Source organism: Neofelis nebulosa, chromosome 11, assembly GCF_028018385.1.
Source record: "Neofelis nebulosa isolate mNeoNeb1 chromosome 11, mNeoNeb1.pri, whole genome shotgun sequence".
NCBI classification, from domain to species: Eukaryota; Metazoa; Chordata; class Mammalia; order Carnivora; family Felidae; genus Neofelis; species Neofelis nebulosa.
Genome location: NC_080792.1, coordinates 4,077,277 through 4,101,095, shown reverse-complemented (window position 1 = coordinate 4,101,095; position 23,819 = coordinate 4,077,277). Strand labels below are relative to the sequence as shown.

The following is a 23,819-nucleotide window of genomic DNA, read 5'->3' as shown; positions in this document are numbered from 1 at the left end:
TATGCTTTTAAGCAGAAGGAGCAAATCTACTGCTTATACAAGTCTCAGAATTTATAAACCTGCTATTTGATTATGTTGATGTCAGTTTTTATTATCTTCATGAGTGGGTATTTCCCATCTTAATGCACGGTATTTGCATGTCATGAACCAGACAGTTTAAACATGGCTTCTTTTAATGTGCCTGAATTTCCATTCAAATGATCAGAAGTAATTCTTATTTGAAATCACACTGGGCCAAGTATGATAACCGTAAATCCATTTGAGCTATCATGCTACGAACAGCCCATTAATTGCCAAATCTAAATAACACAATCAGTTACTATATTGTGGAGGTGGAGGTATGTTGGATACTTAAGAGAATGGTTTTTCATATCTAAGCAGGGAAGGATTGGCCATACAATCTCATTTTCAAAAGACAACAATGTGAGACCAGTCAGTAGAGGTGTTTTCCATAGACTAAGCAGTGGTCAGAATCAGCTTGCTCAGCCTGTCCCCAGAGTATCAGCATTGTCCTGGAATCAGAGCATTCTCCAACAGCGAGAAGCAGAGAGACGTCTAACCGGAGGGTTCTGAAGCACCTGCTGAGAGCCCTGGGCCCTCTCCGAAAGAGTGGTAGGGAATCGAGTGGCTGCAGACTGCACCGTGGCCCACGGCAGCCAAGCACTGCTCCCTGTCCGTGTGTCTGATACTTGGGAGTTCCTGGGGAAAGTGTCAGTAGTCCCGATACTTACAGCCAACAGAAAGTGCGCCAGCCCCTGGCCGAACCACGGCCTCACTCTGCAGAACAAACAGCCCCCTCCTTCGGCTGAGCCCCTGGAATGGCTGTGTGAAGAATCCGGGTGCTAAGGGCCTCCGTTCCCTGATATTTCCTATTCATGGTGTTGAATTTAAGGCTGATTTTTAAAAAAACAAAAACAAAAACCTCTCTCCGGACGTACACATTGTCCATGTGAAAGTTTGGGAATCTCCTCTCAGGATTTGGTGGTTTTCCTCACACCCGTTTCTTGCCCTCTCTCAGTGAATGCATCCAGGCTACGTTGGGGCCAAGTAAACTGTTATGGTCGTGGCAGTTTCTTTGTAGGCTGAAAAGGAACGAAGTCTTTTTTTATTAGTAAGGCTATATCCAAAATCCAGGCTAATTTTGAGTATGTGAGTTGGAATATTGGACATTCGGACTCTACATAAATTCAAGAAGCGGGACAATAAAACGCAGTTGAGTAACAGAAAGCTCATTTTAAGAAAGAGCCAAGCTCAGGTGGGCTGGCTGAGTTGTGATTTTCGGAACTGGTTGGTTGTTTCTTTGTTGTCCCGGGAAAAGGACGTGTATGTGCCGGGCGCTCTGTGCTGGCGTACTTCCTAGCATTACCGTGTCAAAAATAAAAGCGGGAGAGGCAGTGGTGTCTATTCCAGCCGATGGGAGGAACTAGCAAAAGGGAGGCCTAGACAAGCAGAAATTACTCAGAACACTGAGGAAAAAAATCAGGCAAGGCCCGTTCTCAGGGCCCGGATCTTTGAGAGCAGAAGGGTTTCGAACACAAGACAGGAGCAGGGCAGCTCCATGGCGGGCAGCTGTTCTCGGCACGTTTCTGTAATGGAGCATTTCCTAGGAGGTATTTTTTTCCCTTCATTCCCTGTTCGTGATTTATCTGCTGGACTTCCTGGAATTTCTGGTAAGAATTCCAGATATCCAGTAATACTTTTCAAAGCAGAGTTCCTGCTATTCGATGCCCTGGCACTCTGTCAGTGAGGTAGGGCAGCAACTGTTAGATCACCAGGGTAATGCAGACGTGCGAGCGCAGTGATCAGATGGACATATAGAAAAGCTGAGACGTACGGCGTCACTCGCTCTCTCCTGCCCTTTGGCAATTCCGCTTTGAGTTTCTTTCAGCCGGCAAATGCGGAATTAATTCAGTACTGCTATGCTGATTGTCTGGCGACTCCCGAGAAAGAGCGGGACAGTTTTGCTCAGAAAAACGCCGCGGACTTTTCACGGTGAACAGAGGTGAAGGTAAACATGAATTTCCGTATTTCAGTGAATGTTACTCCAGGTTTCACGCACCTTCCTTTTGTTTCTATTCGTGAAGCGGCTAATCAGCGTTGTAGTCTGATTTCGGTACGAAACGCCACGTGTTGGGATTCCTAACTCATTAGCCATGCGTTCTAAGGGGAAATTGCCAGAATTGTCTGCCCTTTTGGGAACGGAACCGAGGCGGACATATACCCTGATTTGTCTGCAGTGACATCAGGCCTGCGCTCCTGTTGTGGTGTTCTGTCCGTCACCACCCCAGTCACTGTCAACAGCCCTCTAGCGCGGGGGAGGAATTGAAGTCCCCTTCGTAATACATCGTCTAGCGGAGACCTCACTCCAGTCTTCGGGTGTCGCTTGCTGGCATTTCACACGCTCCGATCTCCCTCTTCTTCTTTGTCTTCCAAGAGCGCTGGTCTTAACGGTCTGGCCGTCCTGCCTGACTCTGATTCTTCTTCACTCGTCAGTGTCCCCCGGGGCTCTGAACTTCGCTCTCGTCTCAGGCCTCCACGTCCTGCCTGGGTGATTTCACCCCTCCGTGACCTTGGACCGCCACCTGTATTCTGGCAACAGCCAGACACGCGGTTTCCCTCCAAGCCCAATCTTTCCCCTGGCCCTCAGCGCATCGTCAAGAAGAGTTGACCAGACCCGTCTTCTTGGTTCTCCCACAGGAATCTGGTTCTCAGCTGGGCTTCTAAACTGAGAGCTGCACTCAGTGAGCTCATGTGGGAATCCTTGACATTTTGTGCCTTCAGAAAATCAACTAGATTGTTTTCATACATTTTTATAATTATGTTTGAAGTGTTTGCTTTGTTTTGAAGTGACGAGGCAAGAGAGCACTTTTGTAAGCACTTATTTGCAAATAAATAATCTTGATCAAATGAATGCAAGTTAAGGACCTTCTGAAAGTCAATTTGAGGTAAATTTGCAGAATTCCCGTCACACCGTTCCCCCCAGACTTACATTTTACTCTCAGTGTCTCTTCTGCTCCCAGTCATTAAACACAGTCTGCTGTGGGTGTAAGTTCAGCAGCGTGTGACTGAGAAGAGGAGGAACATGTTCAAATTCTAGGATGTTCAAGGCCACCAGGGCAATGTCACACTGTTATAACCCCGTGGGAGAATGCGTCCTGAGTCGCCACTGTTCAGGCTCAGAGCAGGACTTAGGGTTTTAGGCTCTCCTATTGTTACAGGGAGAAAATATTTAAATACTTTTTTGATTGGGGGCGCCAGTCGGTTGAGGGTCAGTCGGTTGAGCCTCCAATTCTCTGTGCACTTTTCTAAAGCACCGATCCCATTCAGGAGGGCTCCACCTTCACGACCTGATCACCCGCCAAAGGCCCCACCTCCTAACACTATCACTCATCCCCTTTGGGGATCAGGATTTCCACACGTGAATTTGGGAGGACACAAATGTCCGGCCTATAGGACATGGCTCCATACTTCATCCTCCCCGCCCCCCACCCTCCAGCTGACGCCTGGTAACTCAGGGGCCAGGGTGACGCGCACCACGTCTGTACCCACTGTGGAGCCCTTTCCTTGAGTGCCCTGCTGAAGGCTGGTGGCCTCCTGTGTTACCCGGGCTATGGACTGGAACGGCATTCTAGGAGTGGAAGGTGTTTCCTCCAGAATCCAGACAGGCCTACCAGGCACTCCGCTTCCTTCTTTGTGGTGGGAGACGCGAGACGGGCCCTGTGTTTTCCCTGCGGAGGAGACCTCTCAGCCGGCCCCTGCACACTGAGGTGGGGGGCCCTGACTCCGTAGAGCCTGTCTTCCTTCTGTGGACCGCGTGTGGCCAGCTGAGGCCTCCAGTGTGCCAGCCCCTTGGCACTTGTCCATTCCATTCAGTGTGGTGTCACTGATGTCATGGATTTGTGTGATGTCCTGTGGAATGTCAAGACAGTCCAGCCTCTTCGGACTCTATTGTAGCAGCAGGTGGGAGAGTCTGCACAGCCTTGACATAAGCTGTAAAGGATCTTGTGGCCATTCCCGTGCAACTGCAGACCATTTCTGGTCTTCGTTTCTAATCAGAATGGAAAAGAAGCATTCATCAGGTCAGCGGCCACATTCCATGATCCCGGGGCCATTTAACCAATTCTGAGGACATTCAGCATAATACCTGTGGTCAGAGCCAGCGGCTGGTTAAGGACAGTAACTCTCCAGCACCCCTCTGGGTTCTGTCGAGCCAGTCTGGTGAACTGAATGGAGATATGAGAGGGACCACGACTTAGTGTCCCGTAAGCCTCTGATGATGGCACTGATCTCGGCCACACTCCTCGGAATGCTGTACTATTTCTTAGCCACCCTTTTGGGTGGGCAAGTTTACCATCCGGCCTTCCCCACTCTGATTGCCCTCGTTCCACAGACCAACGACCCATTTCAGGGTTAACCCAGCGCCACACATCTTACCCGCGTGTACGCTTACGCACAGAGGAAGTGAGCGTGGCTCTGTCTGTGGAGCCCACGAGCCCACGAGCCCACCGAAAGCTGGATGTTGGCCAGGACACCCTCTGCAACCGGCCCACATAAGCACCCAGTGTTACAGGGAAGGTACAAGGTCCCAGGGTCCCAGGGTCCCTGTCATCTCCAAACCCTTGCGTGGTAATCCATTCGCCTTCCCCGGGGTCTGAAGCATGGTCAGGACTCCCGAGTCCACACAGGAGAGGCCCTCTGGATCTCCCAGTTACCTCGAGGCGTCTTCCAGGCCTTCAGTCTTATGGTATCTGTCCACATGCTGAGGTCAGGACCCCATAGAGTACCTGGCCACCCCTCTGGCTGGGTAAGCGTTGCTACAGCCACATCTCTCGTATGCCTAGATCATGGCACCATCAACTGTGTTCCCTTCCCCTGGGACATCATCCCAGCCTCCAACTAGACCGTCACCCTGTGCCGAGGCCCACGTGCCACCTGTTTCCCACGAGGCACCCTGTTCTCCTGTGACGCAGCGAGCAAGCCCCAGGTCCTTGCCTTACTGCCCGCTTTCTCCGGCCACGCTCAGAGCCACATGGGCTGCCCAGGTCCTCCAAGAAGAGGATTAGACTCGCAAGAGACTCATGGAGGGCGGCACTCACAAATGAAAAGGGGAAGAGGCGGGGCCTGGGAGAGAGCCGTGGCACCCCTGCGCAGGAAGGAGAGGGGGGAGGGGGGCAGAGCGGACAGACTTGCGAACTGCAGTGCCCAGAACCAGGGTCACCCAGCAGGATGGGCCTGTCTCACCGTCCCCCTGCACTCAGCCATTGCCGGAGGCTTCCTGGGGGAAGCGGGGGCGGGGGGGTGGGGGGTGGGGGGGTGGGCGTGCTCTGTCACCTGTGCTTCCCGCGGCAGGGCGTCTGAGCGCTGGGCTTCACCACCACTTCACTGCCTTTCTGAATGACCTGTAACCCCTTCTGGATTCTCTGGGTTTTGTTCATCAAGACTTCATTGTCAGGTGGTAAGACCTACAGTTGCAAACAGAAGCAAAGGTAGGGAGAGGTGGGTGTTAACTCAGGAGCCTGGACAGACTCATAAGCAAGTTCACGTCTGGTTTGCCGCGGGGGGAAGTGAGAAGCACCTGTTTCAGAGCGGGAGCCAGAGGTGGGGTCCTGGAGTTAGAACGAAGCCCAGTGCTCTGGCGGGGCTGTTGTGTAGCATGTCCTGGCCGTACTTGTCACATTCCTGGAAATGTGTCAGTCCCTGGGACCGTCTGTTTTGATAGGTCCGTGAATATTCAGCAGGTTTGCTGCCCCCAGCGTCAGTAGATCCAGAATCTGAATCTAAGTGATTAGCAAGGACAGTGGAGGCCCTGGTTGGAGTCCTCTCCGTGGCATCCCCGAAAGCGGCCACCCCGCCGTTTCTCATGGGGGGCTCATTACTCAGTCTCGTGTTCAGTTTTGAATCCGTGTTATTGAGGCAAAGTTGACTTCCTGTAGCTTCTGTCTGTTGCCCCCAGGCTTGCCCTCTAACGACAGTCCTTTGCTATTCGAAGGCTTAAACCTTTATGAGTTTTTCAAGTCCCCTAATTTTTTGTGTTTCTCTTTTCTGTATTCAAGCCTAATTGTCAATGTTTTTTTAAAAATATGGAGCGCAGACCTACACGTGGTTCCCCAAGTGCAGCCTGACCCGTGCGCCCTCTCACTGTCCCCTTTCCTTTCTGGCCCCGTACTCGCGTTACTGTAGCCACAGCCCTGCGTTGACCCTGCAGACAGCTACAACTCGGTTCTTTTCTCCCTTTGAGAATTTTTTTACTCCTGCGGCAGGGCGTCTGAGCGTCTGAGCGGCGGGCTTCACCACTTCACTGCCTTTGTCTACGTTAAATGTAACTTTATTAAATGTAAAATGTGCTTCGCAAATCCTTAGTCATACAAGATCATTCTGCATATCTACATCCATTCATTGTATTACATACCGGTTTCAGATTGGATGACCTCAACTGTGCTGCATTTTACTTAAATAATAGTAAGGCCTAAACACTCATTGAGCCCTTACTACGTGTGAGGCATAGAGCTACGCATTTTACGTGGACTGTCTCACTTTTCAAAACGATCCTTCATACCATCCCCGTTCTACAGGCTAAGGTTCTGAGAGATAAGGAGTTGAGATAATTGTCTAGAACGATGGAAGGTCTGAGATCTTGCAGACTGCCAAGCTCCCCCTCCAAGGTGATGGATGCCAGCAGAAGACACAGGGTTCCTGGATCAGGAGCAAAGGACATCATTCCTTACAGCAGGAGCGGGAACCGGGGTTACTCTGCTCCCCAGATCCCAACTCCCACAGGTGACGTGGCACCTACACACAGTGAGACGTAAGGAGCAGAGCCTCAGGAGAAGAATCTGGATCTGGGGAGCCCAGATCTTTTATTGTGAGCAGTGAGCTGGCCAGTCTCTTTCCCCAGAGGGATACTTGTTTCTGTCATACTGGACAGTAAATAAATCTGCCCTTGGCCCTAGAAAAGGACACAGTACCTGTCTCCCAAGGCCGCTTGCTCCAGAAACATCCTTGAAAAGATGATGTAGAATAAAGGCAGCGCCTCTTGCATACGAGATGTGCAGAAACACAGAGACGCACAGAGAGGTGTCTTCCAAATCATAGGAACAGCATCCAGTCCCGCTGGCTCCATGGCTCTGCTCTTTGTGCTTATTGGAAGGGATTCAAGATTATCCCTTCCCCTTTATCCTCTAATAAACGTTAGCATAAAGGGAGGTTCTCACCCTCATTTTATTTTATTTTATTTTTAAAAAAAAATTTTTTTTAACGTTTATTTATTTTTGAGACAAAGAGAGACAGAGCATGAACAGGGGAGGGGCAGAGAGAGAGGGAGACACAGAATCTGAAACAGGCTCCAGGCTCAGAGCTGTCAGCACAGAGCCCGACGCGGGGCTCGAACTCACGGACCGTGAGATCATGACCTGAGCCGAAGTCGGACGCTTAACTGACCAAGCCACCCAGGCGCCCCTCACCCTCATTTTAAAGCAGTACGTATGAAGGCCTGCTACAGGCCGTGCATTGGAGATGCCGCACCAGGTCCTACACTCTAGGGAGCTCTCAGTCTAGTGGAAAGGGTGAGCATGCTTATGAATAATTATAATTCAGTGTGTCAGAGGTATATACAAAGGGCAGGTAGAGTATCCACTTGGTTACTCTGTAAGACCTGAAGGGACTTTCAAATTAAAGAAACGTACCATTAAAAATACATAAGTACCTAATTTCCTATGGGTGAGTGTTCATATGGTTGCCTTAGAGCCTACATATTTCTGTCACGTTTACTGAGAAACTACATTGTAGGTCATAAATGTGACAAACCACAGATGTGTTCAGGTGCCTCTTGCTGTGTCCACGTAGAGAACCTGCAGATTCTACGAGTGGTCATGCGACCGACCTTCACGGTGACCTTTATTCTTGAGTCCAGTGCAAAGTGAAATAGACCTTGCCTTGCTGTTCCACTTACTGGTCGGTCCTCAGGACCATCAGTGGTGTGATGTCATTTTCCGTCATGATCCCTCTTAATGAGGTTCAGGAATCACATCAGAGCCATGTGAATGGCAAAGGAGATCTTATTGTAGGTTCTAGGGAAAAGAAACGAACTGACATGGAGCGTAAACTCTGAACCTTGGGGTCTTTAAAGCAGTTACAGTTTTCGAAATATCCTACCCCCTGAAGACTTTATTTAGTAGCCGTTAAAGAATTAACAAGTGTTGCTCTCAAGCACTGGGTCTCCAGACTTCTGTTCCAGCCAAATGGCACTAGTCTGGATCTACTAGCAGATAAGACCCCTGAAGAGCGGAGACCATCCTAACTTGATATCCACACCACCAGCCCTGTCTTTCATGGACTCTCGCACCAGACAGGCGCTTGGTAAAGACCTCTGCTAAGGAGCGTGCTGATGAGCAGAACGCAAACAGAAAAGCGAGCTGGCTAGAACAGTGTAGACTGTGCTTGTAAATGTGTATGTGTTCGTGCAAGTGTTTGTACACAAGTGTGTGTGTGTGTGTGTGTGTGTGTGTGTGTGTGTGTGTGTACATGTAGGTTTCAAGAAAAGATGAAGATTTGACATTGACAGGGCATGTCAATTTTTTTTAATTGCAGAAAGTACTGAGCCTACTATGCGACGTAAGGTAGTTAACTTATCTGGTGCCATTAATGGTATAGGAGTTGTGCATTCGTTCTTTTTTTATTTTTGTTTTTTTTTTTAAGTTTACTTATTTATTTTGAGAGAGAGACAGAGTGCACACAGGGAAGGGGCAGAGAGAGAGGGAGAGAGAATCCCAGTCAAGCTCCGTGCTTTCAGCGCTGAGCCCAGTGGGGCTGAAGGGAATCCTACAAACCTGAGATCATGACCTGAGCTGAGATCAAGAGTCGGACGCTTAACTGACTGAGCCACCCAGGCGCCCCTGTGTATTCTTTCTTGATCAGTTGCCTCCTCGAGTATCAAGATGGGGCATTTGTTGATCCACAGAAAAGCTACTGAAGGAAGCAAGGAAGACACTCCCCTCTTCCTACGCGGAGCTCAGAGAGCCTGCTTCTGCTCCTTCTGTGTCCCTTGAAGCCCACCAGTGCCAGGCACGTAGCTCTGTTTTCTGTGATTGTGACCTTGGGCAATTCCAGGGCAAGAGGGAGCCCCCTAAAACACATTCTAAGTTCTTTCCCAAGCTTTGTTGAAGGTTATTTCAGGCAGGCAAATGGCCGTATGTCCATGTGAACACTGGGCATGACTTTAATGTCACCGTGTTTCTTGTGGGAATTCCTGAGTTTTTATTACATGTGGCATTAATGAATTTCTAGCATGTTGAAGTCACCATTCCCCACGTGAAGCCTTTTGGGGAGTTCCCACACAGTGTGTGTCTGTTACTTAACACGGCAATATGACTTTGTCCTGATTTTCTCATATGTGCTTCGTGTTGTGTGATACCTGCATGTGGCTGTCGATGGCTCCTAGCAGGTGCTGGCTGTTCCATGAGCCCATCCATCCAAGAGCAACGTCAGACTCTTTTTAAACAGTGTTTCAACAGAAAGGCAAAATAGTGCTGCCCAAGTAACAATAAACTCCTTCCGGAACTAATGATAATTTTAGAGCGATTGTTTTCAGGCTTCCACCCTGATGCAAACCATGTAGTCATGTGAGACACTGTGCGTAGCTTTGTACCCTGACTGCACCTGTCACCAGACATCGTGCCCATTTCTCAGCTCGCGCTGTGGACGTCTGCGCGAGGACGTTACCCACGGTGCGTGTCGCTGCTCAGACGTAATGGCACAGTGTTGCCTCTAGACACACACATACCCCAGCCACGTGTCCCACCCTTTCCGGTGACAGGAGCCACGCATCCCCTCACGTGTCATCAGGCCCTGAAAGGATGCCCTCCCAACTCTCCCTGCCCCTCGGAAAGCCGGCCCGGCGTGCGGAAGGAAGGGAAAGCCGCCGAGCCTCCCCGTCTCCATCTCATACACCTGAGGTGTCGGTCGCTGCATTTTACTCAACATTTTAATTTGCAAGTTTTTTATTCTGTCCATTTTAGAGCAAGGGTTCAAGCCTCATAATGTGTCTTTTGTTTGCTATCTTTTCAATCAGTCTGAAACTTTATTATGCAGGCATCAGGTACCGTGCGAGTTCAACATAGGAGTTTAACTTAGGGATTTAGGAAGGTGTTCAGAATGAAGGTTGTCATAGTCACCGGCTCAAAAGAAAGCACGTTTCTGTTTTCCACCGTGACCGTGGCAGTGCCCGCACCCCTCCCCCAGCCCTGCCGCCGCCACTGCTCTGTCCTCGTGTTCCGAGAGGGCAGGGTGCTGGGCCCACCCCAGACCACGACCCGCTCCCACGTGCTGTCCCGGAGCCAGCGGTCATGACCGCTGCTGGCTCTGGCTTCCACAGAACGAATCCGGGCACTGCCTCCGCTTCCTCTGCTGGTCCTGGAAGTGGCTTGAGCACACCAGTCTGATCCTCTGTGCTGGAGCAGCCTCGGCATCTTGGGATGTCATCCTCGGGAAGAGGTCGGGCCTCACTGCGTTGCCAGCACGAAACATTCAGGGTCCCCTCACCCACACAAGCCGGCTTAACAGGAAGATAGCAGTGATGTGCCCAGAACAGATGATTCATTTTAATATGTGGAGAAGAAATCCACGTTGTTTTAAGTGTATACCAGCAGCTGCTATCATTCAGCTGTGAGCAGATGTTAGACCTCCAAAAGCTTTGCTGATAATTAAAATACTAACAGTGAGCGTTTTGCCCCAGCTGCAGGTTCTGTTTACTGTAAATTTGATTTTAATGGTGCCTCTGTGCTGTTACTGAGGAGCGGTTTGCTTTTTCCCTCCATGCAAAAGTGTCTGCAATGAAGACAGATGTCTGTTTCCTCTCATTTCCTCGGGAAAGAAACGAAGGTACGGTAACATACAGGGAATCTGAACATGCCTACAAAGATGAATGGGATCTTTCTGTAGGATTTGCCCAAAAAACAAAACGGCGCAAGTCTATTTAATCTGCCTTGTTAGCCCTTTAAAGCCACCTTGTAAGAGAAACACCCACTGCCAACACTGTCTGGCTTCCCATTTTCGCGAGTTCACCTTTTAAAATGTGTGTGGTGCATACACCTTTGAAAAACAGGCATTGTCTCCTCACATTGTGTTCACCACACTGGGAGTTTCATTATGCTGTCCAGGGACAGTAGGAAAAGGTCGTCGGGCTCCCTAATTTCCTGATGCCTGATGCAGGAAGGAATGTCAGCGCTAGAGTGAGTGGGACGGAGGAGGGGGCCTTACAGCAGGCGGACCGGCTGCCGCGCACGCGGGGTCTCTGAAGGTCAAGAACGCTGCGGGCCTGGCATCCCACCGCTCCGGGCACTCCTCGAACGCATCAGCCGGTGCCACCAATGCTGAGCAGACCCCGTGCAGAGAGCGGGATGAGGGCCGGGTCCCCCGGGGCCTCCCAGGGGAGCACACGCCCGGAGGACAGGAGAGAAGGCCTCCAAGACGGAGACCCCTCACGGTGGCCACGGGCTGACCTCGATGTCCCCAAATATGTGCAAAATGCCAAAGGCGCTTTGTGCTGATCCCTACAGAGCTGCCCCTCCCCCTCGCCTTGCTCCACACGGGGCCGAAGACATTTGAGCACTTTCTGCTAGTAAATCACTGGCAGTTTTTAAGAAGCGCTCTTCATGGGTAAATGACAAGATCAGAGCACTTTACAGTTTAACTCTAAAATCCCATTTCATCACCCTCGTGAAGCATGATGACACCATTTCTGTCACATGAGTCAAATTTCCAAAGTTCTATGGCTGTCACGGGCCATCTATCAACACGGCCCTCAGGCCTCTGCCTTTGCAGCCGAGAACCAGTTAACCACACCCGCCCTTCACGTCCCTCCCCAAAACGCCTGTCAGGATAACCTTAAACCCCGGTCTTGTCTTCCCGCGTGAGATTTGTGTGCATGGCTCCCATTGGGTCTTCATGCACGGAAATGATGATAGATACCTAAGAGTCTGATATGATACAAAATTTCTTAGGGTTGGTGACTTTAGAGGTAAAATATTGTCTTTTATTCTTTGTCACTCTTCAGTGCCCATAGAAATGTCTAGGCCCTTGGAGACTGTTCACAGTAAAGTTAGAAACCTGGCCAGTCATGTATTTCTAACTTGAGATAAATTTATTCTTAGTTTTTTCTGAGTATCTTAGAATTTCTTTCAGGGGTCATATATGATTATCTCTGATCACTACCAATCACAGATGTAGTGCTAATGATAATCGAGAAAAAAGGACTACAACTTTTGTCACCTAAATCTGTCCTGGCTTGCCGGGAGTGTTCCCTCAGAAAAAATTGCATGGTGTATCTTGTAAAATTGTGTATTTGAACTTATGTCGGGCCAGTTCACGGAAGCTTAGGTTTCAGAATGACCAAAACAGGTGCGTGCTCTGAAATTCACCCCACCGTGTAGCGGTCATTTTTAACAAGCATGCCAGAGAGTGAAGATAGTTGTAATTTTGTGTCTCCGGTTACTTAAATATTTCTGATTTGTGTGCGAATTTGATTAACACTGACCAGAATGCCTTTCTAACCCTGGAAAATACTGGTCAGAAGGTGTTGACCGTCTTTTGTTCTCTCAAAAACAAGCAAACAAACAAACAAAATTGACGGTGACATTGTCATTCCGGTATGGGGTTGGTTGTCAGACTGAGCGGTTACCGTTTCCCCGTGAGGTTACAAACCAGGTCAGGAGTGTTTCCAAGACCCCTTGGTCGGAGTTTTCCTTCAGGGACGTGAAGCAGCACAAAGCGTTCGGTGTGGGGAGCGCCCCCCTGATACGTGTGGTGTTCACGTTGAGAGTGAACTTCTTCACCCCCGGGCTTCGGTGGGAGCCCTCTTGTTGACATCCCGCAGCAGCCGGACCGGTAATTATTTGGCCAAAGCATGACTACGCCATAGAGCAATTATTGATATTGCTTTGACTGGCTGTGCTGTTGTAGGAATAATTTATCCCCCGCTTCAAAATTTCCACAAGGTTATATTGCGTTGAATTTTAATTTGTCATTTTTTCTGCTCTCACTTGAAAAACTTATAAGCTTTTGTGACATTAAAATATGGTTCTAATTTATTAGCATAATCTGTTAATATTGTTTCATTTTAATAGACATTAAGTATGATTTCTTAACGCTCTTGTTAAAATTACATCTTAAAATTGAAGTCAAGAAAAATTATATGTGGCTTAAGGATCCCAGTGTCACGTGTGCCCCAAATTTTTATACGAAAATATTCCCTCTTTAATCGCATCGTATCTGAGGTGCTTCAGTTATGACGAGGAGCCGCCCGAGCATTTTCGAGCCTAGCACCCTTCCAAAATACGAAATCTGCACCGCGCACAGTGGGAGAGCCTCTCCCTCCGCTAGGGTGCACCCCCCCCCCCCCCCCCGGTTCACGAATCACCTAACGAAGGCTGCGAGATCCTTAAGAAAATAATAGAAATCACACCGAGGAACACACGGCATCTGGCGTAACCGAGCACCATACAGACACAAGTGCTCCCGGTAGGACGCGGGGCTCCCACAGGATATTAGCACGAGCTTCCCCGGCACGCCGGGCGCCTCACCCCACACGAGTCCCTTTCCTGCCGTCTTTATCTGCTACGCGATGCATGAAATCTGCTTTCGGTTTTAGAACTGCTGGCCACCTTTGACCCCTTTCGTGGAGACACAATGTGACCTTTCTATTGTCATCGGCTTTCATTCTCCTGAAAATTCTATGAATTTTTATTACAAGTTTTTTTCCAACCACGCCGAGGCTTCTACAAATGACTTGCGGCAGAGGAGATGAAGTTGTTGGACTGGCGTTAGGCAAGTTTTACGGCCGGCGTGCGTGCCGCTGAGCGGCCCGGGCCTGTGTCCTGCAATGTCACACGCCAGTAACTGCTGAGCCTACTATTGGATAAATACATCATTTTATGGAACATTGATTGTTCTATAAACCCAATGGAGTATTATGCTCTATGATCAAACCATTTAGATTGTGTGTAGAGCACAGAAAATGCCATATTCAGGATGGTACTAAAAGTGCCATTTGTGTATTTTATGGATGTCATTACAGGGGGAACTTCTCTCTGTAGGCCCTGTTTACTGCAAAATTTTTTAGTCTGTAATGACATTTTTCATTCACAACGTATGCCTTCAAGAGAGGGGGCCCTTGTTTTATTTGTTTCATTCGAGTTTACTGCACAAATTCTGTACATTTTAATTAAATGTAAGCTTAACAAAAGCATAAGGTATTTATTCTGGGGGAAAGCGCGATGACAGTAACAAAAGAGTAACACGCACACGAAAAGGACACAGTCAGGTGCTCAGCCCTATTTGCAGCTGCCCAGAAGCCCCCAGCCCGCAGAACAGAGCCATCAGCATGGTTTGGGGGGGCGGGGGGCTGGTGAGTGTCTACGACTTAACCCCTCCACGCCTGCACTCCAGGTCTGTGGCTTTCAACCCCGAAGATGTTCTCTTCAGGGAGGACAGATAAGAAGGAACTGTCTCTCTCAACCATCTTCTGGAGAAAGTGAGCCTAATCCGGAATCACTTCCCTGGAAACGAATCCTCAGCTCTCGCCCCCAAAAGAACCCTTCTCATTTCAGCCAAGTTGTAAACTTTCAACGCGTTTAACTATGAGAGGGGAGTATAATATCTCTGTAGTCACGAAAACAAATGAGCAGTGAGGTGCGATTGTTTTTTAACGTTTTATTTATTTTTGAGAGAGAGAGAGAGAGAGAGAGAGAGAGAGAGACAGAGTGTGGGTGGGGGAGGGGCAGAAAGAGAGGGAGACACAGAATCTGAAACAGGATCCGGGCTCTGAGCTGTCCCCGACGCGGGGCTCGAACTCAGGAATGGCGAGATCGTGACCTAGGCCAAAGTCGGACGCTTAACCGACTGAGCCACCCAAGGCGTGTCCCGTCAGTTGAGATTTTTCATAAGCAGTCAGGAGGCTGCGTTTTAACTTCATTTGCCCCTTCTGCACAGAGCGATTTGTGGTCCTCTCACAGACAGGTCCAGAAAGGCTCCATCAGATGCATGGTTTGATTAGCTACAATTATCACACGGAAATCCAGCATTGTCTTTGAAAGACGTGAAGCGTAGCGCAAATATGATGTTGGGCGTCCGTGCTCTGTTAATGATTTGTGCACTTCTGGACCTGTACCGGTGACTGAGCAGTTAAGGATAAGCCTGTACAGAGTTCCTGTTTTCCAAATACCATATCCACTTGGCCATTTGCATTGGTGAGCTTTACGGTTCATATTTACTCGAAAGAGCTCAAAAATTGAAGTTGATGTGCCCAGTAAATTCTTGGTCATAGCCCAGTTAGAATTTAAAGTTACAGTAGAGATTCACATTAGTTTAAATGACACTTGAACTTCTACATAGCTCCACATTAATTCATTATGGGCGAAATGGAAGAATCTTCAGTGGGTGAATCTTTTTCAATCTGATTGAGGCTGTTACATTTTATAGGTGCTATTTTTCAAGGCAGTACTGACAGCACTCGAAGTTATTAAATTGCTGAATCAAAAGATGGGCCTGTACTCGCATTTATGAACTGATGGAGTGGCTGGGCTCGCGCCGAGCGGAGGTTAAGATGTTGGAGGTGTCAGGCTCCATCACACGCCGTCGTGACAGCAGTATTTACCCATGTAGTTTACTTTAATGGTCTGGAAGTGGCTTCACCCACCTCTGGATTCAAATAAATTTCGTAAGTAGTTCAGAATAGCGTCATTACCAGCGCTGCAAGGGATTCAGAGGGTAATGCTGCACCCAGGAGGGCTTCTGTCCGGCCGCAGACCGGAGGAGGAGGCCCGGGGCTCTTCCTTCCTTTCGCAGGCGCCGGGCCACCAGGCCACCGGAGCCTCCGTGTCTCCCACCTGCCAGGGTCTCTCCTGCTCTCGACGCCGAGGCAGTATGCCCTCTTCTGCAATGGCATGGGGTTGGTTTGAAGGCTGCCTTCTTTATTTTTGTGTCCATATTTCTTCATGTCTTTTTGTTTTAATTTAGTTTCCCAAACTCTAAGTTAAACTGGAAAGGATCTTGAAGTTAGGGAGTGGACAGAAACCAGCACATCAAGTTCAGGGTGTCATGAGGGCAAGCAAGCCCCAGGTGGAGGGGTGGAGGGAGGGAGAAATTGGGAGCACGTGCACCGGAGACCAGGGGTCCCAGAGGAAGGCGCCCCCAGCAGGCTGGTGGTATCCCCGGTGTAGACTCCTGCAGGCATGTGAGTGCGAGCAGGGGGCCCTGTGGGGTGCCCTGTCCTTGCCTTCTGCCGCAGACCAAGCCTCCCGACGTCTTTGGAGAGAGATTCTAGGGAGATTCGAAGTTCGGAAGATAAACCGAGATGAGGTCAAGTACACACCAGGGCTCAGCGCCCTCCTTCTAGGACCCGTGCGGTTTCACCTGCTCTCATGCCTGCCCCCAGACTGCAGCCTTCCCAGGGTTGTGCTTTCCTTGTGTAAAGCAGAGGTGCAGTGGTGGGTTGGGCGGGGGGGGGGGGGGGGGGGTGTGCAGGATGGAGGGACATCGCAGCAGGCACGTCCCTGGGCGGGGCAGCTGGGTTGATTCCCTTAAACCCTGCAGAGGCTCACATGACCTCTGCAAAGTCTTCAGAGCCCTGAGGGCTGGGAGTCCCCAGTGTGGAGACCAACACTACCCCAGGGCACCTGCCCCGGGGCACCTGCCCCTGAGCACCAGGCAGTTGGCACTTGGGAGGTGCTTGCTCACGGAGGCGGGGTAAGGAGCAAGCTCCCTGCTCTGTGTTCTCCCCTTTCCTCAGAGGGTAAACGGGACAGCTGATACACTTTGGTTAGGGCATTTAGCTAGAACCATCGGTGTTTTGGACCCTCCCCGGGAAGGTTCAGTTGACCTTTAGGATGTGATGGCGTGGCTTTCGCCTGGCTGGTGACAGCTTGGCCAGGCCTGGTCCGCCCATGGCTGCACGGCCAGCCCGGGCCGCACCCCCTGGTCAGGGTGTAACGTAACCCGAGAGAGTGAGAGGGAGGTTCTGCTCCTGGAGATCGTCCCGCTTGACGCCACGAGGCTTTCCCTGACCCAAGAGTCTGTGATTCCATAATCGCTCTAAGATTCACGCTATAGAGCACATCCTCAGAGGCAGAAAACACAAGGTGACAGAAAACTGACCCCACGAACTCGTGGTACGGTGAGCTTCGTTCCAGTTGGTTCCCTGCCCACACCATCAAGTGCCACCAGGAGACCCTTGCCCTCCCTCCGGCCTGTCAGGTGACAGGGGTTGCAATGGTATGAATTGCCCTGACCTCTGACTGTCGAACAGGGGGCATAGACCACCCAGACGTCGCGGCACTGTATATGGAATGGGCCAGGAGTTTGCATTCGGAGCTTAGCATGGGGTTCCAAATCCAGGACTGTCGCCTGCAGTCTGCATGTGAGCTCAGTGTGTCCTCACAGTAAATGTGGTTGAAGGGCTTCTGTGGATCGTGCCTGAGATACTGTGCCTCCCATAGACGGGCCTTGTCTGGGGTCTGTGCTCAGAGTGGACTCTGTGTTGAAAGAAATGCTTTCTTACGGAAGTGCACCAACATGTTAAACAAAACTCTTATTTTTGAGGGATGCTAGCTAGCAATACATAATCATAACAGTTTGTAATCATTTTCTTTCCTTTGGTGAGGATAAAGCGTTCTTTTTAAAAATGACCCACAGGGGCGTCTGGGTGGCTCAGTCGGTTGACGGTCCGACTTGGGCTCAGGTCATGATCTCATGAGTTCAAGCCCCACATTGGGGCTCTGTGCTGACAGCTCAGAGCCTGGAGCCTGCTTCCGATTCTGTGTCTCCCTCTCTCTCTGTCCCTCTCCTCGCACGCTCTGTCTCTCTCAAAATAAAACATCAAAAACAATTTTTTAATTACCTACAATAAAGACAGTAAGATGAAATCCTTTAAAACGGTGGTGGCCATTGGAAATCCTCATTGATTGGTTATCACCTAGGGGGGAAGGAGGCAATAATAACAACACGGATCTTTTCCCTGTTTGGATGGGAAGAGATCAGTTTTCAGTCATGTTTCATCGTGTCCAGCGTCGGCCTGCGTCAGAGCTGACGCTGGGGGGATGGGTGTCCATGCCTGCGTCCCGGGCCCTCCTCACGTCTGTTCGTAAACTTACGAAAAGACTTGCCTTTGGGTCAGAGTACACTGCCACTCTTTACTGTCCTTCACTGCCCACCAGTGACTGAATGTCTCGTTCCAAGTGACAGTAATCGAGGGGGGTGGTGGTAGCCACACTCCTGCCCTGGGAACAGGAAAAGCAAACGCTGGCTGATGAGAGTTGTATTCGGCCAGTCGAACCAGGAGGACAGAAAAATGCCTGTTCCCGTCGCACACCCGTGGCCGAGCCGTCAGAGTCCGTGCACACGGCCGGCCCCGGAGGCCCCTGGCTCACCGTGGTGTTTCTGCCGAGGGGTTAAAGCTTCCGCACAACCGTTGTCTTACTTGTAAGCCTAACAGTCGTGTTTCGAGGCTCTAACTGGTCCCTGTCTCCCATAGGCATTGTTTCCAAGTCCTACGAATGCCGTCTGAAGGGCCAAGGAGCCACGTTCGTGGAGACAGACAGCCCGTTCACCGCGGCCGCGCTGGCGGCCGCGTCCCCCATCAAGGAGCGGCCCCGTAGGGACAGCACGAGGCGGGCGGCGGCCGAGCAGGTGATCGTCATCCAGGGCTACGGCGGGGAGTTCGCGCTCGACGCCTCCGTGGAGGAGACCGCCGCGGCCACGCTGCAGACACTGGCGCTGGCCGGCCAGGTGGCCCGGGTGGTGCACATCACAGAAGACGGGCAGGTGATCGCGGCCGGTCAGAGTGGCGCCCACGGGGGCGCTGTGGCCCCCGGGCCGGTCCTGCCCGAGCAGTTGGCGGATGGGGCCACCCAGGTGGTGGTCGTGGGGGGCTCGCTGGACGGCCACGGCGCGGACGGGCCCCTCAGCCCAGAAGGCGCTGTGATACAGCAGGTGACCAAGCAGGAGATCTTAGACCTCGCCGAGGCCGGAGTCCCCCCGCCCGACGCGGCCTCGGCCTTGGACGCCCTGCTGTGTGCGGTCACCGAGCTGGGAGGGGCGGAAGGCCGGGTCGGGCCCGATGAGAAAGGCAGGTCGGGCCACGAGGACGTGCTGGTCCAGCTGCCAGGTCAGGAGGCGCCCCCCGCCACCGCCCAGCCCGAGGCCCCCGAGATCCACATGTTCCAGGACGTGCGGGAGGGCACGGCCCCCGGGGAGCCTGTGGAGGTGCTGACCCAGGTCGTGCGGCCCCCGGCCCTCACCGCCTCGCAGGAGCGCGCGCAGGTGGCCTTCAAGAAGGTGGTGCAGGGCGTGCTCCAGTTCGCCGTGTGCGACTCGGCCACGGCCGGCCAGCTCATGAAGGAGGGCGTCACCCAGCTCATCGTGAACGAGGAGGGCACCGTGCACATGCTGGCCCGGGAGGGCTCCCAGATCATCATGCAGGAGGCCGAGGCGCACGGCCCGCGCGTGGACCTGGCCGAGCCCGACGGCGAGATCTCGCAGATCATCGTGACGGAAGAGCTGGTCCAGGCCATGGTCCAGGAGTCGGGCGGCTTTCCCGAGGGTGCCACTCACTACATCGTGACGGAGCTGCCCCCCGGGGTGCCGGAGGAGGCGGGCGTGTACTCACACACCCTGATCGAGGCGGCCGACTCACAGGGGATCCTGCAGGCCGGGGCCGCGCTCAGCGCCGAGGCCTTGGGCCCAAATGGAACCCAGCAGCTGACGAGTATGGTCATTTACACCCAAGATGGGTCCCCGGCAGCGACTGTCATTCAGGGCCAAAGAGAGAGCAACGAACTCCAAGAAGCGTGAGGCGCGCACGGCCCGGGGCAGGTTGGGGAGGTCCGGGTGCAGACGTCCGCTCCCGGCCCGGGGCAGACGAGGGCGGTCCGGCACCCGCGGCACAGTGTCCCCTGGACTTCATTCACGGGGCCTCCGGGACGGTGACGCGGTGCTCCCGGGGCCGCCCGCCCGCTGTCCGGGCGGCTTGGCACCGGCTGCGGGCAGCGTGCACGGGGTGCGGGGGCCGCCACCGCTGGGAAGGCCCCGGGTGGGACGGGGTGCCGCGGGGCAGACCCCCGGGCCGGCCAGCCTGTCTCCTGCTGGCTCTTTTGTGACTGGTCGCTTCCCTCCGTTCTGTGCTCCGTGCTGAGGAGAAGCCACGTGTTTTAATGTTTCCACCCCCACCAAGTGTGTTCCCGTTTCAGTTATCAAAGGACTGTGGCTCGAGGCGGAAAAGTCCGAGCAGCGTCTCCTGCGGCCTGAGACATGCCTGTTGTTCCGGTCCAGCATGTCGCCGTTTTAACATGTCAGTATATATTTGCTTCAAAATTGCAGCTACAGGTATTACCGTCTTGCAGCAGGCCACCCCTGTTCCTTTCCCTGAAATCTTAGGACCGCGGGGTCCCCAGACCAAAGGAAGACCTGTTCGTCTCATGCGTCCTCTCCCCAGACATCGTGGGGCTGTCCCTCTCTCTGGTTGCACTCTGCTTGAAAGAAGCCTTCTTAAGCCGGTGGTGAAGAACAGCCCTGACGTTTCTATTTGACGAAAATCTACCTTGGTTTAGACAACCCCGCGCTTCTAACTTTGACTTCGTTTCATACAATAAAGTCTACATATGAAATGCGTACTCTGGAAAATACTGTTCATACCAATATTTTGCTTTTATAACAAATGTCTGTTCATACTGATCCCACTTTTGCAGGATTCATTTGTGACTTCTGTCCGTGTGAAGGAGCTGACGTTAAACATTAGTACTAGAAAGCCATGCTCCCGCAGCCCCGGGCCTGACCGGCGTCGTCCGTGTTTAGTCGTGGGCTCCCTGCCGCTGTCGGAATGCAGCTTTATGTTCTAGTAACTCACTTCTTGATCCAGTTCTCTTCTTCCTTTTCCAAAAGTGTAAAAGCAGTTCCCCTCCCCCGAACGCAAAGGTTGTTTTTGTTCTATTTTTTTTTCCTTTGAAATAAAATTACAGCATTAAAAGATAACGACAGTCTCTTATTTCCAGCAGCCGGCCTGTGGGCAGCTGTACAAGCAGACGAGGGCCTCTTCTTCTGTCCCACACCAGGGCTTGTCCCCCCGCTCTGCCCACGACGAGGGAACTGCTTTCTGTCGGGGACCTCCTACGGCCCGGTGCCAGTTCTGACTGTTGGGCACGTGGGCCAAGCACCTTCTAGTGACAGTGGCATATTCTATCACGGTTGGTATCTAAAAATGGTGAGGAACAGACACGAGAGAAAAGGAAGAGAGGATAGTACCTTTTTAGTTGGAGTGGACATACCGTTCAGAATCGCTTCCTGAGGGCACAGGGCGGGCACACGCCCCGCTGAGCCTCTCCGGGCCTCGTCCGCATTGCTTTGCGGCCCCGCGGGGCCACCTCCCTTGACACAGTCACCCCCTCCCCCCCAAAACTAAAAGGTGCAGTTTCAGGTTTGACACTGAGATTCGTAATTGGCTGAGTACGACTTGCTCGTGTTTCCTAAAAGTGGCAATTCACGTCTCCAACACTTGTCTTCAGCCAACGGTGACAGGATCAACTCCCGTTTGTTATCAGGATGAAGGTGACCTTTATAAAGTGATGCCGCTCTCCAAGCTTCTCCTACATGTTAAAAAAAAAAAAAAAAAAAAAAAAAAAAAGGAGGAGGAGGGGGGATGTTTTCCGGCGGAAATATTTCTTCCCGATCATGCCCCCCGTTAGCTACAGCCCGCGGTCCTCGGCTCAGATGCTAATTCCTGAGTGTGCTCCGTCCTGTATGGCTAACCTTTCTGCCACAGTCCGGGGTGTTGACACGGACATGCTGCAGTTTACCGTCGGTGATTTATTTAGGATAAATATGTCTCAGGTGGCATTTAATCCTTCAGAAAACCGGTGTAGGCTGCAGCGTGAAACCAGCAATCACGTTGTACGCACAATGAAAAGAGCAGGCCTTTGCATAAAGAAATTGTACAGAAGGTGTTTCGAGGCTCAGAAGGATTGCCAAGGACCCACTAAGCTATGGTCTCCTGTACTTACCTATAGGGCTGTGTTAGCGTTACCTCTCTTCCCTCTCTCGTTACACAACTATTGGAATGTAAGGGAGTTGAAGAAATACACACACACACACGTGTGTGTGGGCCTCAGAATAATGAGGTGCGGTCGATACTGTGACCGGGACGCATTTACTGCAATGGGGATTGTCTGTAAAGAAGGTACAGGCAAGTGTGTAGCCTTACTGGGGTTTTTAACTAGAGAAAACGGTAAAACTTTAAAGAACTTAAAAAAAAAAAAAAAAAAAAAAAAGCAAACAAAATATTTACTTGGAGACTAGAATCCGGAAAAGCCGCCTTTGGATTCAGCTACAGCCAGTGAAATGATTGAGCCCCAAGGACATGGGCCGTGCAGTGGCACCGACCACCCTGCCCAAGTCCACATCCAGAAATAGCTTAGACGCCACCTCCTGTGGCTGCAGGTGGCCATTTTGGGTGCAGAGTTACAGAGGACGTGGTTTCCACACAAAGGAAGCTTTAGCCACCAGTGTCACTGATGAAACACGGTGGCCCCAGCAGGCATCCCTGTGGGACGCTTCCGGCGTCCCTGAACGGTCGTGCTCCAAAACCTCTCCCCCCCTCACCCGAGAACGCACAAGCAACAAACCCGTGTCACCCGGCAGGTACCAAGGGTGTCCTTTTTGCTGCTTGGTTCGCTCTGAAGAAGCAAGCAAATGTGCAAAGACCGTGTGAGTGCGGGTGCTGGTGGCTCCACTCATCTGTCGGCCCCTTCCAGAAACACGGACCCGAGCGAAGTCCTCGCAGACGGACAGAAGGGAGCCTCAGGGGATGTTTGCTCAGCCTGACAAATTGTGACCAGGACCCCGCAGAGGCCCGGGCCCGGCCATGCTCACGCCAAACACCGCTGCTCCGACCCAGCGCTCCCTCTCAGAGCCCAGAGGCCCGCGGCCCAGGAGCACGGCAGCTGGGAAACCCTCCGGCCGATGGACAGTATTCACGTTCCTAGTTCCGTCCAGCCTTCTGTTTCCCTGACCACAAAGCTAAAATCACCCCACAGGAAAGGACTGAAGACCCAGCTCGGGATCCGGCCCCAGAGTCAGTTCTAGAAAGTCGACTAGGAAACAAGGAAGGTCCGTTTAGCAAACTACAAAAGGAGCCGTGAGTTTTCGCTCCTTCTGCTGTTTAGTATCAGCCCATAATTTAAGGGCACACGGCTCACTTAGGCAGCCTCCTCCTGTTCCATCTTGTTGAAGAATACAATTCCTTCTACTCCTCTAGGGTGATATCATTTCACATGAAGAAAAAAGTTAGCTCAGATGGCAGTTATACGTTTCGGAAGCACCTTCTAATCAGGGATTGGTGATTCATTATTAGCTTCAGCAGGCGATCCATCTGACATGTAAGGGGAAAAAATTAGCAGCTGTCACTGCATGATGAGTTAATTTCCTGATAGGCCTGACACTGAAAAGCCATTTGGAGACATGGCAATGGCTGACGAGAAAACCTGGTGCTGCTTTATAATTGGAGATAAAGAAAGGGCAGAGAAGCGGGCCGGGGGAGGGGCCCACGGCGCCACAAGTGGGGGCCGCTGGAGCTGCGTGCGCCCTCGCGGGCGCATCGCCGTGTCCGGGGCCGGTCCCCCTGCCCGCGCCCCGGCCTGTCGTGTCCACGCGTCCCCCTGCGAGGTTGGAGACTGACACAGGGGCCTGACATTTCACAGAAGGGCGAGAGCACGATGTTCTCCTTTCGATGGTCCTCCTGGCAATTTCCATAATTGGAGCTCGGGCTTTCAATCGTGGGATAA

General features: G+C 51.7%; 1 protein-coding gene across 1 annotated transcript in view; it reads left to right on the top strand.

Annotated features, from left to right (window-relative positions):
- ZNF407 (zinc finger protein 407) overlaps positions 1-21,009 on the top strand; it is a 456,703-nt gene extending 435,694 nt beyond the window's left edge. Inside the window, exon 9 of the mRNA XM_058691802.1 lies at positions 18,521-21,009. Coding sequence (XP_058547785.1) covers positions 18,521-19,839 — 1,319 coding nt within the window. The 3' untranslated portion in view covers positions 19,840-21,009. The remainder of the gene's footprint in view (positions 1-18,520) is intronic.
- The last annotated feature ends 2,810 nt before the right edge of the window (positions 21,010-23,819 follow it).